Here is a 14212-nt window from a genome sequence, read left to right as displayed (position 1 = left end):
CTCTGTAATGACCCTAGCATCACTGACGAATACAAGAAGGACAGAACAGTTGTATGATGACCCTAACATCACTGGCGAGTCATAGAAGAACGAAACAGCTGTATGGTGTCCCTAGCACCACTGTGAGTCCTAAAGGGAAGAAACAGATGCATGATGTCCCGTTCCTCGCACCACCGACGAGTCCTAGGCGGACGAAAGAGTCGCATGGTGTCCCTATTATCACTGAAAAATCCTAGAAGGACGAAACAGCTGCACGGTGCAGTTAAATTAATGTTGGCTTTACTGTATCCAATTCCCAATTTGCATTAAATAGTGCTAACATCTTGTGTGTCTTCTGCACAATATAATGAGTCTTGATAAAGAGATGGAATTCTCAAATTGTCCGAACTCTTGTTATGATTTATGTATGAATTTATTCAATGACAGACCAAATTAAACCTAAGTCATGAATCGTTCTCATTCTCGTGTCAATAGTGTCAATGCTATGAGGGTAAATATAATTTTCAACTGTTTATACATATATATTATTTATCTAATTTTTCACATAGAGTGTATTATATTATTTCTCGTTGAATATAAGATATTTTTCACGGGTATGACAGAATATCGCTATTTTCAAGAGAGTGGAGCACGAGTGAAAATATCGAAATAGTCTGTCATACGAATTAAATATATGTTATATTCAACAGCAAACCATTCAATATTCTTTTTCTTGCATTTTTATGCTAAAAACCTAAATAAAAAACATTGAAAAAATGTGCGGAATCAGTAACATACTTCATGACGTCTTTCACTTTGTGACGTCACTCCACGTCATTTTGAAAAGACTGGTCAATTCTGCTGTTATCAGAGAATATGTGCGTGAAAACCTAACGTCCAATGAGTATTTTGTCAAAACCTAGTCTTATTGTTTCAAAAATACAGCAAAATGACCCATTTATCTATCTTCAATTTGATTGGAAAAATTGCCAAGTATCCATGAGGCAAATACTAAGCTTCACTCTGATAGGTCAAAAATGAAAAAGTTATATTATCACTGCAAAATATATTTTCACTGCTCATGGCTTCAGTGTGAGAATATAAGTTTGATCAATTTCTTTATTATACTAACAAAAATGCAATAAAATTGTATATTCTGATCTGTTGCTTATATTCAAGACAGTGTTGTCGTAGCACACGTATATGTAACAATCTGGAGACACCACCCATTGGACGTAGCAATGGTAATGTAGTAATAAGATAGGAATGTTTGTTTAACTTCAGTAATCAGATATATATAAGCCCGTAAACAAACCCTTATTGTATAGTGGGTTTGTTGTTTTTTTGTTTTTTTTTTATTATTTTCTTCGCGTACGTACTCTTACAAAAGGAGAGAAACAATAGCAAAACAAATCTTTTATTAAAAAAAAAAAAACTCGAATGGGACACAATTTTACACTATGTCTGCACTCGAACAGTGCATTTTAATTGAAATGCACCAGAACGTCACAATAAAGATGTTCAGCTACTTCACGAGTCACAATCTTAGCCTCATCGCTAAGTATTTCGCTGAGTAGACAAGTACATAAGTGGGTAAATGCTTGTTGTGTGAAGTCAGTCAATGACCTTAGTTCTATGTCAAACAATATATATGACGTGTTCATCAAGATAACTAAATATATATCCATGGTGTTTCGCCTATTTGCCTATCTATCACTATGGTGATGTTACGAGTACTGGCTGGGGGCAAATGCAGCATTAAAACGTAATCCTTACGAGATATTTGTAGCGCTTTAGACTTAACATCTCCGATTTAAGCTCAATACTTAATTTGAATTCATAACAATATAAAATAAATATTTCGTCACTTCAATGTTTTTGTTCATAAAAATCGATCTTTAAATTGATCAAAACGTGTCCAATTTGATTTTTTTTGTAAATGGGGGTGGGGGTGTAAGAACTAGAAGTTTTGTTTAATTTGTCGTTATTTACCCTGTTTAACATATACAATTTAACCTGACTTTACGGACCACTGACTTTGACGACATCCTGTATTATCCGACCAACACCATCAGAATGGCGACATGCTCCTCTGTTACACTTTCATATCAGACATTGACTTGGTCCCAGTGCGTGTCGGTAAAGTCAGGTTTCACTGTATAACGAAAACAATAACGATACGGATGAATTCCCCGGCATTATAAACATTTATAACCCGATATTACGTAAAAGTTAAATAGAAAATATAAACTAGCATACATGACGACGCACAGAAGTTTGATGGATTTGAAAAAAAAAGTATTTGATCCGTCTATCTTAATCGTAACTATCAACTATTATCTTTTAACATCCGTTCGTAGGTTCTTAAAACACCAATCAGTGCTTGAGAAATCAAACAGATATGACGTCAGAATGTGTCGTCGAACGTGACCTAGATTTGCATTGCGGCTGACGTCGGTGACACAGAAGACGCTTGACTTCCCTCAAAAGAGAGTGAAACAGCGTTTGGGCAGAAAATTTAAAAGTACGGTGAATGCATCGGGGCCTACTGATTGGATATTCAGGTGTGAGAAGTTTCCACAGCCTTATGTGTGGGCTGAGTAATACATGTAGATCTAAAATACATGAAAAGAAAATATATTTCCTTTTCTTTCTTTTTTGTCATGGGGGAGTTCATTAAGTGTATAGTTTGTTGTAAACTTAGGCGAGTTATTGCTGCTGAATTCAATACAAGATGATGGCCCCCATATAAAAAATATTTCAAATTGGTAGAATTTTTAATGCTCTATTTACAGGTGTATGACATTACAAAATTAGGGTGAGTGGACCAGTGTTGAAAATTCCATTTAAGGAAGACAGTGGAAAACGTTAACATTATCGTCTATGGGAAAATCTTTGGTTCCACTGTTCGTATACCCCCTGGCGCGCTTCCATCCTGACCAAAAAGAATGATTTTATAAGTTTATATAACCTGTTCTGGCAATGGCAGGTAAGGAGGCATCGTCGGATACCCAATGGTTGGTTGCACTTTGCCACACTACACTAAACTAATGCATAAGAATGTGCAATACATCATTTGATTAAAACAAACATTTGAATTAAGAATACTAGAATATTAAAATATTTTTTTTAATTTCTGAAGCATTAACCTTGACATTACTAATGATGAATATATATTTGTTCTCAACAGCAAATGCATTAGATTTTTTTTCTGAAGCTATACAATAAGGATGATTTTACTGTTAAAATATGCAGTTAACGTTATCATTAACATATGCAGTGTACAATTGATCCGAGGTTCTAAAGAATATCCATTGTGACCGATTCTCTATTCTCAATAAGAATATCCATTGTGACCGATTCTCTATTCTCAATAAGAATATTCATTGTGACCGATTCTCTATTCTCAATAAGAATATCCATTGTGACCGATTCTCTATTCTCAATAAGAATATCCATTGTGACCGATTCTCTATTCTCAATAAGAATATTCATTGTGACCGATTCTCTATTCTTAATAAGAATATCATGATATATTGATGTATTGATCTTCCTAAATACCAATATTTAACTTGACTCGGAGATCATAAACATGTGCTATATATTTTGGTTATATACATAATGTGCTTGGCGAAGAAATAATGACAATCAAGTATATCTTATGATACGCCACACGTTTTCCTTACGATCAAGAAACCAGAGTTTGAGATATCTTGATATACTCTGTCTTAATTACTGATAGATAATCAATATCGAAACTAGATGATTGCCCATACTATTTCTAGCGATTCTAGGAGGTCATTGTTTGTAATGAGAATGAAGGCAGTATTAAAAATCAATATTCCATTTTACGTATTTTATTACATGAAACAAGTTTAAATCTTCCATTCATGATATATGTTATGAGTTAAAGATTAAAGTCTGTGGCTTGCTACTGAGTTATCACCCAATCGTCAACACTTTAATATATAATAGCACTATTAACGGTTCTGTCACCAAATAACTTGGCTATTGTGATAATTCGGGCGTAGCAGGAACCCAAAAATGATAAAATTATCTGCAGTAGACGTAATATACCTGTTTTGGTTTGTATAGCGTCATACAAGCTGTATCAACAGCTAAAGACATCTAAGGGTGGCTACCCCCGTGCCTCCTTGTTATGGCGAGAATCTGATGTCGACTTTATAGTGCTGCCTCCCTGAACCATACCGAGAAATGGAACACCCAACAGGACACCATACCCGATAAAATTATGCTGACAACGGGCGAACCAGTCGTTTCATTCCCAAAATACTTAACATTTAACAGGAGTAGCAACTGCCCTTGTTAGAGACTCTGGTATTCCTATGATTTCTATTAAATCATTACAGCACATACATGTATCTATATATAGATTTAAATTATATAATTAGCGTCAGATAAGTTACTTCCTGTAAGTTGTCCAACCATTGGACCAATACAAAATCTTAAATCGTGTCTAGTTTTCATGTTCTAAAATAATCCACATTCTCAATTAATCAAAAATATTTATAAATCATTTGGGATAGCAATTCTACAGTAAATATCTCGCTGCCTAAAATCCAGTGTGTTAACATAGCTTTCTTTGGCAATTTAGAGAATGCATTTGTAGATATCTACACCAAAGTTGTTCCGACCAGGTATTTTACTAAAACTGTACTTAAATATTTTCTTAATACATGTATATCAAAGAATGTAAAATTTCAAATATTAGTCTGTGGTCAGTATGTATAATTAAGAATGTCAAGTTGCTAGTGCTATTCATATCACATGTCAAAAATCCATGTTCAATGATGCCTTTATAGTTTAATCCTTAACTAGTACTCCACTATATATTTGTTTTTACTCCAAAGGCATCATAGCTTTTACATTTTACCGATACAGAGATGGTACTTAGGGAGAAATACTTTCCAATTCATTTTGTTGAGTATATTTATTTAAGATATTCTTTCGACTTGAGTTGGTACTGAACACTTGGTATACTATTCAATAGTAAGAGAGAGCAGTATATGGGCATTAGACTTCAGGAAACTATATTGTTGTCTGTATATAATGTACTTCAATGTTTTGCAGGAAAACATTTTACAATAGCAGACCTCATCGTTTGTTTACACGCGTGTCGAAATCTACGATCAAATATACTGTATATGATCGGGTTCACAGCACAGTTGGCGAAATATGACCTCAGAAAAAATCGGTATGCAGTGCGTCCGGCATCATTGCTTTGCAGACTGTCCACGAAGTCCTCCTTGAGTTCCCTTAGGATAACAAGCAGAAGATAAGGCAGGAAGTTCACAATGAACACCATTGATATAATGAACATTAAATACGTTGTGCTTTTCGCAAGATTCTTATTTTGGCGTAGCGTGTCTTGCGAAATTTTCCTACGATTGGACGGAAACATGTTACTGACTTGGGTTTTAAGGGATGACATTTTTGAGAATGAGCTGTGCATTGATTCGGATAAAGGTCTTATGTTTGGCATTGAATTGCTTGTCTTTGTTGGGCAATTGTTTGACTTGTCCCTAGTCGTTTCAACTTCATAATCTAGCTTGTCTTCTGAGACACACGACACATTTTCGTGGTGCAGATGCGGTTCTAAACTGGTAACTATTGGAGGAATGTGACTCTTGTCAAGCGTCGAAACAATGTCCGATGAACTTTGTTCTCTCTCAGGCGTCATAATGATTGGGTCCGATGACTTACTATGACTTAGTGTTCGATCTAGTAGTTGAGAGCCATTTTCCTCCGGGATAGGTAGATTCCTAGACCTCTTTGGTGGTTTTAAATTTATTGAATCTGATGAGACGCCATCTTGTGACCTCATTTCGGAAACACGGCGCTTCACTGCAGTTTGGGCGTCACTATGCGTCTCCAAGACAACCGACGAGTTTTTTCTTTGTTCCTGACGTCTGGCGAAGAACCTCACGTTTCTGCCGATGATTGTGTACAATGTCACCAGTATCACAGCAGACACGAGAAACATAAGCATAGTGATGACGTTGTTGATCAAAGGAAACGAAGACTCGGACCAAGCGTCACTAACAGAACATTCAGTACCATTATATACAAACGTTTCAAAGACCACTTCTCGAGTTCGAACACCATAAAGAAAAATGTTCGGGATTGAAAATACAAGTCCAAATATCAAAGAACACACACTTAATATTTTGGCCATCTTATTTGATATTTGCCACTTTAGAGGTCTGCAGATTTTACGGTATCTGTCGAACGCTATCAATATTAATATTGTGGACGCTGCAACAGTTCCTGCTGAGTTAACGAACCGAGATATCCCACAGGCAGTGGTGTTGTCAAACTCGTACTGGTTCAAAACTGTCAGGATTTCAACCGGAACTGCAACTGTACATGTCATTAGGTCTACTGTGGACAGGAAGCGGATGAAACAACGCGAGTTAGAGTTTTTGTAAACTTTGGTGTAGATGTACAATACTATTGAGTTTCCGATAAGTCCCACCAGGGACAGAATCGATAGATACACGGACAACGGAAACTGACGAAATGCCTCGGCCTCATTTATTTCTGAAAGAGTCGCCATGTCTATAACTATTTCTTGGTCGGTCGACGTCTTAATTCATTCCGTGAATGTCAGTTCTAGAAGTTGTTCCTTGGTAGGATTTTTCCAATGTCGCCTTGTTGTTAGAACATGACTATCATCGACGTCAATCACAGTTCTTTGTATCGTTTGTTCTCATACTGTTTTGACGATGACATATCCTTTGTACCTCTGAGATCTATTGGCAGTGGTGAATTCCAATTCTAAAAAAGAAGGAAACGACCATGCATTACTGATTCATTAATAACTTAATGTACTACATTAGTAACGAAGTCTTCAGTTTGCATTAAGCTTAATAGATATGCTCATAAACCACAATGACTTTTAAACAATAGTCGTTCGTTCAGCTTTGTATGTTTATAAACGTGTTTTGTTTACGGACGCACGACGGGCAAAGGGCAATAAGAATAGGTCACTTGAGATTTCGTCAAGGGTGAATTGAACTAGTATATACTTGTATGCAAAACGTCTTCTTGGGCTAGGGTAAATCAATTAATGCAAATGTCCATCATCAACCTAACACACCCACATTATCGGCTTGAATATATAATCATTAACTTCAATTTCTTCCGCATTATTATACTTAAATCAGAGCAGTTCCCTTGTTCAATGTATAACCGAACTCCCTTTAGACAAATAAAAACCTTCCGACACAAATATAATATACAGCTCCATCCATGGTTCGTAACACTTTCGTTGAAACAATAAACGTGGTATTACGTACTGGTCATGATCAGTTACACATGATTTGCTGCACAAACGGAATGTGTAACTTCCGGTAAGCGTTTGGTGTGAAGTGTTTGCACCGGAAGCTGACAGCGTCAGATAAGTACAAATCATGTATCGCCCATAGACAGACATATAGTCAATGGACATCATATTGTAAGGGGGAAAACACTTCTCACGAAAACATATACAAGATATTTCAGTGGATAACTTTCTATATTCAAGAAAATGCATGGTTTTGTAGTTGTTATGCATGTCTGTAGTAGGTATAGTTATATATGTCTGTAGTAGGTATAGTTATATATCTCTAGAAGGTATATTTATATATATCTGTAGTAGGTATAGTTATATATATCTGTAGTAGGTATAGTTATATATCTCTAGAAGGTATATTTATATATATCTGTAGTAGGTATAGTTATATATATCTGTAGTAGTATAGTTATATATATCTGTAGTAGGTATAGTTATATATATCTGTAGTAGGTATAATTATATATATCTGTAGTAGGTATAGTTCTATATGTCTGTAGTAGGTATAGTTATATATCTCTAGAAGGTATATTTATATATATCTGTAGTAGGTATAGTTATATATATCTGTAGTAGGTATAGTTATATATATATATATATCTGTAGTAGGTATAGTTATATATATCTGTAGTAGGTATAGTTATATATATATATATGTAGTAGGTATAGTTCTATATATATCTGTAGTAGGTATAGTTATATATGTCTGTGGTAGGTATAGTTATATATATCTGCAGTAGGCATAGTTATATATATCTGTAGTAGGTATAGTTATATATATATGTAGTAGGTATAGTTATATATGTCTGTAGTAGGTATAGTTATATATATCTGCAGTAGGTATAGTTATATATGTATGTAGTAGGTATAGTTATATATATCTGTAGTAGGTATAGTTATATATATCTGTAGTAGGTATAGTTATATATATCTGTAGTAGGTATAGTTATATATATCTGTAGTAGGTATAGTTATATATATATGTAGTAGGTATAGTTATATATATCTGTAGTAGGTATAGTTATATATATCTGTAGTAGGTATAGTTATATATATATGTAGTAGGTATAGTTATATATATCTGTAGTAGGTATAGTTATATATATTTGTAGTAGGTATAATTATAGATATCTGTAGTAGGTATAGTTATATATATCCGTAGTAGGTATAGTTATATATATCTGTAGTAGGTATACATGTCTGTAGTATGTATAGTTATATATATCCGTAGTAGGTATAGTTATATATATCTGTAGTAGGTATAGTTATATATGTCTGTAGTAGGTATAGTTATATATGTCTGTAGTAGGTATAGTTATATATATCTGTAGTAGGTATAGTTATATGTATCTGTAGTAGGTATAGTTATATATATCTGTAGTAGGTATAGTTATATATATCTGTAGTAGGTATAGTTATATATATCTGTAGTAGGTATAGTTATACACGTTTATTGTTATATTTGGTTGTCTATCATAATTGTTCTGTGTTTGTATACAATTCGATGTAGGTGATTGTTTAAATGTATCAGATCATTTTCTTCGAACTGACTTGAGGTAGCAATGTACTGTAGAATTGCCCAATTCTGAAAAATAAGGCATATGTTTTAGATATGTAATCATAGCCAGTTAATCCTGCATATTACCTACAAAGTATATATATTTGTAATCCATATACATTTGCAATTTTATTACAGCTTTGAAGGATAATAAACCTATTTTTTCTATGTCTTCACACCTGTGAATACCATGGTAACCACTTCAAGAAACCTTAAAAATTGCAAAATATCATGATTATTGACCCAAACTGACACAACTCTCTACTCAATTTGTTATCTGAAATGTATTTGAAATTAAATATCTCTATCCCAAACACAGAATTAATCTTGTTTTGACAAATGTTGAACATTAAGTTTTTCCGCCATCTCACCGTGGTTTTGAGGCACCATATTTCGCTGTTTGCACTTTCGGAAAATCCGGAAATTTTAAATCCGGTACCATTTTTCTATTTTAGTTTGAACAAATGTGAAGCTTGTTTGTACTACTTCATAATGAATAAACCAATTATAGTGTACATTTATTTATTCATTTATTTATTTTTAATTTCTAAGCATATTATAATACAAGAGTTATTTGCTTAACAAAAAAATCACCTACGGCAGGCAGTCATTCTGAGGTCTGATACCTGAAAATGTTATTGCAGCACATTCTATAAAGGTTGTTATTTGAATCATCTCGTTCCGTAAACTTTAAGACAAAGACAAAGGTATGAGAATAATGCTATTTAAAAGAAAACCATTCCAGGGACATCACAAATTACGCTGTTCAAAGGATTGGACGATGCTGAATGAGTTTTCTGTTCATCACTGGCATGCATGTGTCTTTCTATAATGTAATGTGACCGCAATTCATATATGCGTTTTATAAAGGGAAATGTCAGCGTAACGAAAGCGGAAGGTTAACACATTATAAAATCAACAGTTGACCTACAAATACTATGTTTTAATCAGACTAGTGTGTGGACATTTGTACAACACAACTAACAACAACGAAAAGAAGACAGAAACAAATATACCACACAACCAACAACAACGAAAAGAAGACAGAAACAAATATACCACACAACCTACAACAACGAAAAGAAGACAGAAACAAATATACCACACAACCTACAACAACGAAAAGAAGACAGAAACAAATATACCACACAACCAACAACAACGAAAAGAAGACAGAAACAAATATACCACACAACCTACAACAACGAAAAGAAGACAGAAACAAATATACCACACAACCAACAACAACGAAAAGAAGACAGAAACAAATATACCACACAACCAACAACAACGAAAAGAAGACAGAAACAAATATATCACACAACCAACAACAACGAAAAGAAGACAGAAACAAATATACCACACAACCAACAACAACGAAAAGAAGACAGAAACAAATATACCACACAACCAACAACAACGAAAAGAAGACAGAAACAAATATACCACACAACCAACAACAACGAAAAGAAGACAGAAACAAATATACCACACAACCTACAACAACGAAAAGAAGACAGAAACAAATATACCACACAACCAACAACAACGAAAAGAAGACAGAAACAAATATACCACACAACCAACAACAACGAAAAGAAGACAGAAACAAATATACCACACAACCAACAACAACGAAAAGACAGAAAATAAATGTATAATGTACTTTATAACAAGTCTTGTTCGAGCTTCGGGGTGAGGGATATTAGTCGTCTGAGGACACTTAATGCTTTCCTCCCTGGACACCAGATTAATGTATACATCTAAATAATATCGCCCTAGGCAATACATAGGACTGTTTAGACAAATCTCAACATTTTGATTTGGAACATTTGAATCATCGGAAAGTACGGAATTGTGTCCATGTCTATTACTAGTGCTGATTGTGTTAAACCTATCACGTGACCATCATCTTCATAAGATCTATATAAAATCATCAAGTACATATATGTGTAGAAAATGCATGTTTGTATGTATAAATAGGCACACGTCAATCTGTTAACGTATAACGTATCATATGTATATATACCACGTAAATGTAAAATATATTTAGAAATGTTTATATGCTCGTCAGTAATGCTGCGGGACAAAAACAATTAAGCAAAAAAAAATATGAGAATATATTGGCCTTGACAAAATTTGAATGTATGGCTAAATAATACCCAGCTACCCATCATTTGCATTTTACATTTGTATAAAACAACGGCATACCTGTTTCATTGTATATCATATCATAAGCAATATAATTGTGCAGACCAAATGACTTAACGAAAATCAATTAAGTAGCCCTTTAAGCTATCATAAACATAGACAACTGCATAACAAGAGGCCCCATGGGCCAGTACAGTCGTCTGACCATAGACCTTTGTACTATATACATACTCAGTAGAAAGTATAGTTGTACTGTTGACCATGGTGGTCATCTTAGATTTGGGACCGACCCGAAAAATAACAACACTTGGTCAGGACAATATCAGCAATGTTTAAGGAATGTCTGAGCTTAATCTCTCTGATGGAATTTGAAAATATGTTTGAAATAGTTGTTGTTCAGGAAAACCATGAATGCGCAATCACCTTACAAAATGGTCATCGTGGTTTGGTTTTGGCCGTCGTGGCTGAAAAGTTTTACGAGGTCGAAAAATAAGTCTTTGTTCCGCTTCCCTTCCTAAACATCTCCCTAATTTCCAGCTCAATGGCACCAGGAGAACTGAAGAAAAAGTTTTACATGTGTTTTTCAAGATGGCGCCATGACGGCCATCTTCGATTTCGGACCTATTCGAAAAATAACACCACTTGATCAGGACTATATCGGGATAATATCAGGCAAGTTAGAGCTGAATCCCAGAGATGAAATTTAAAATATGATAAGTTTACTTACGGCGCACGGCGACGGAGAATAGCCATGATTATATCACACTGTCATACAATTTACAAAAACTTCTGTTAAGTTATAAAGTAACTATGGCAAGCCAAATTTTAACCAGAGTAAAAGGCACACACATCAACATAGGGTTCCTAATTTTTCCGTATAGTAACATGGTAATTGGTTCATAATAGGAGATATCTGGAAGACGCCCATCCAACAAAAATGGCTTCCATTGCTAGCCATAGCAATTAAATATACAACCAATGTTCCGGGAAATAGTTTCATTTCATATCGATTTTGACCAATCAGAAATCTCCAGTATAGTAACTATTCTTGGAACACCCGATGTGTCATATTAAGGACATTGATAAGCTACATCACGCGACTAGTCTGAGCAAAATTGGTATAAGGACTGAACAGCTATGGGCAATTACACAATGTGGTTTAAGGTGACCTGGTAACGATGGTAACCAAAATTTCCGTTAAAACATACAAATGTACATCTATGCAGAATTCCTAACATTCCAATGCAGTTTCATTGAAACTTATTAAAACGTTTAGGAGATGTCCGGGCGAAAGGTTTCTACAGATGGACAGACAATCTGATTCCAGTATTTAACCCTCTATCATGTATGGAAAATATGCCTAGGAAAATATGATATAGTCGATCTTCGTCCTATGCTATGGTTTGATTTTGTAATACATATGTATAAATTACACTTACTAATTTGTACATGACGAGATACTGTTACGCAACTTACCTTGGCTCAACACGGTCTCTTGAATAAACTTTTCGCCTACTATAATCCAGTTTGCACGCAAAATGATAGCTAGAGAGAGACAATTTCAAATATCAACATGAAATAAAATTGCTGGTAGACCTAAATGTCAACTTGTAGTGTCAATGATTGGTAGGGTAAAACTGTTGTCCTATCTAATTCGCTCTGGAAAATGTCATCTGTCTAGGTCACGGAAAATCGGTGTCAGCCATCGTTTCCGGAACACGCCCAAGTGATGCGCCTATTCAGACATCCTCTTCAACACAAAAGTAAAAGTCTGTTAAGAAAATATTAATTTACAATTTAAGCGAAATACGCATCTGGATTTTTAAGAACCGACGAAAACGACGGTTTTTTCAGGTTAATAGCTTGCAGCGATTCACGCCTCTGGTTGATGTAGATAGTTTCGTTAGGTTAAACTGGACATTGATTCACGCCTCTAATCAATCTGGACTAATTTGACATTTGGATGATTTCCAACTAGATATGTTTAACACTCGGTGACATATCCATAAATGTCAGATCAACTCAACGTTTGAATTTTAGGTGATTTTTTTTAGGATCATTACTTCGACATTCGTTATCACAAAAACATGTCGTCATGGGTGAAAGATAACGACTGCATTCATAAGGCAATGACGTATTAACCAGCCAACAGTTAAAAAGTGGGACCTACTTAGAGAAGTATGAATGTACATCCGAGTATATTTGTAAGTACACTTAAACACGTGTCCTTTTGTTTTCAGAAGGACCTTTTGACATGTCTTAATCATAACTTGCACACTCAGCATACGTACAGATATATATGTTTGATGGAATATTCCGAAGTCCTCATCGGAACCAATATGAAGTCCATTTAAGTAGGCCTACGGGGCGTGTATCAATAGGTAGCCTATATGATATAAAAAAAAAGCCGATGAAAAAATCCAGTCAAGTTTTTAATTCGGCACTTTTCACTAAATATCTTAATCTTTATTCATTAGTCTGATGGAGATGACAGTGTAGTCAACGAAACGTCAAATTCTTAAAATATATTGGTTGTGTTATAATTTCTATCATATCTTATTTTTGTATCATTGTGAACTTGAAGGTATTTTAGGATAAATAAACAATTTAATTGAACTATTTGTGCTGGTCTTGTATTCAAGTCAACTATACAAACCAATATGATGTAGTACTGAAGATACCTTCTCGAAGTAAACCGCTTCTGACTGAGGTATCCGATTGAGACACATTTTATTATAATAAAACGAGGAGTGGATAATCCCGACATGAGTTATACCAACTCATAGACTCCTCGCCTTCAACAGTACATAACATTAAACATATTACAACAACAACAACAAAATATGACAAATGGTAAAAAAAACAAGTTGGGAAACCATTACAGACGCCCCCGCAGTCGTACCATTATGTTCGGCATCCCTCAATATCCCTATATATGTACCAAATTTCAATGAAATCGAACAACATCTAAATTTCGACCAATCAGAAGCCTCCATTTCGTTACCTCTGCAACCGATGCTTTTGAAAGATGTACCATTATGTTCGGCATACCTCAATACCCCCCTATGTACAAATTTTCACAGAAATCAAACAATATATCTAAATTTCGACCAATCAGAAGCCTCCATTTCGTTTCCATGGCAACACAGGTCTTTAAAAGTGGTACCTTT

The 14212-nt window shown here is 34.6% G+C and overlaps 1 protein-coding gene across 2 annotated transcripts; it reads right to left on the bottom strand.

The window, feature by feature from the left end:
- Positions 1 to 1915: 1915 nt before the first annotated feature.
- LOC117316792 (D(2) dopamine receptor-like) lies at positions 1916 to 13128 on the bottom strand. Of its 2 annotated transcripts, none has more exons than XM_033871563.1 (2): positions 12519 to 13128; positions 1916 to 6777 (listed from the first exon to the last, which is right to left on the bottom strand). In XM_033871563.1, exon 2 carries the CDS (start codon positions 6554 to 6556, stop codon positions 5057 to 5059), a length of 1500 nt encoding a protein of 499 aa, XP_033727454.1. In that variant the 5' UTR covers positions 6557 to 6777; positions 12519 to 13128; the 3' UTR covers positions 1916 to 5056. The 2 variants fall into 2 exon arrangements, with proteins under 2 accessions (XP_033727454.1, XP_033727455.1); XM_033871564.1 differs by lacking the exon at positions 12519 to 13128 and adding an exon at positions 11466 to 11576.
- Between the last annotated feature and the right edge of the window lie 1084 nt (positions 13129 to 14212).

This window comes from Pecten maximus, chromosome 18, assembly GCF_902652985.1.
Source record: "Pecten maximus chromosome 18, xPecMax1.1, whole genome shotgun sequence".
Taxonomy (NCBI): domain Eukaryota; kingdom Metazoa; phylum Mollusca; class Bivalvia; order Pectinida; family Pectinidae; genus Pecten; species Pecten maximus.
The sequence above is the reverse complement of the archived record's forward strand: the minus strand, read 5'-3'. Positions and strand labels throughout refer to the sequence as shown.

Bases quoted from the DNA above. Each gene is read 5' to 3' on its own strand.
- LOC117316792 (XM_033871563.1), bottom strand. From the start codon at position 6,556: ATGGCGACTCTTTCAGAAATAAATGAGGCCGAGGCATTTCGTCAGTTT.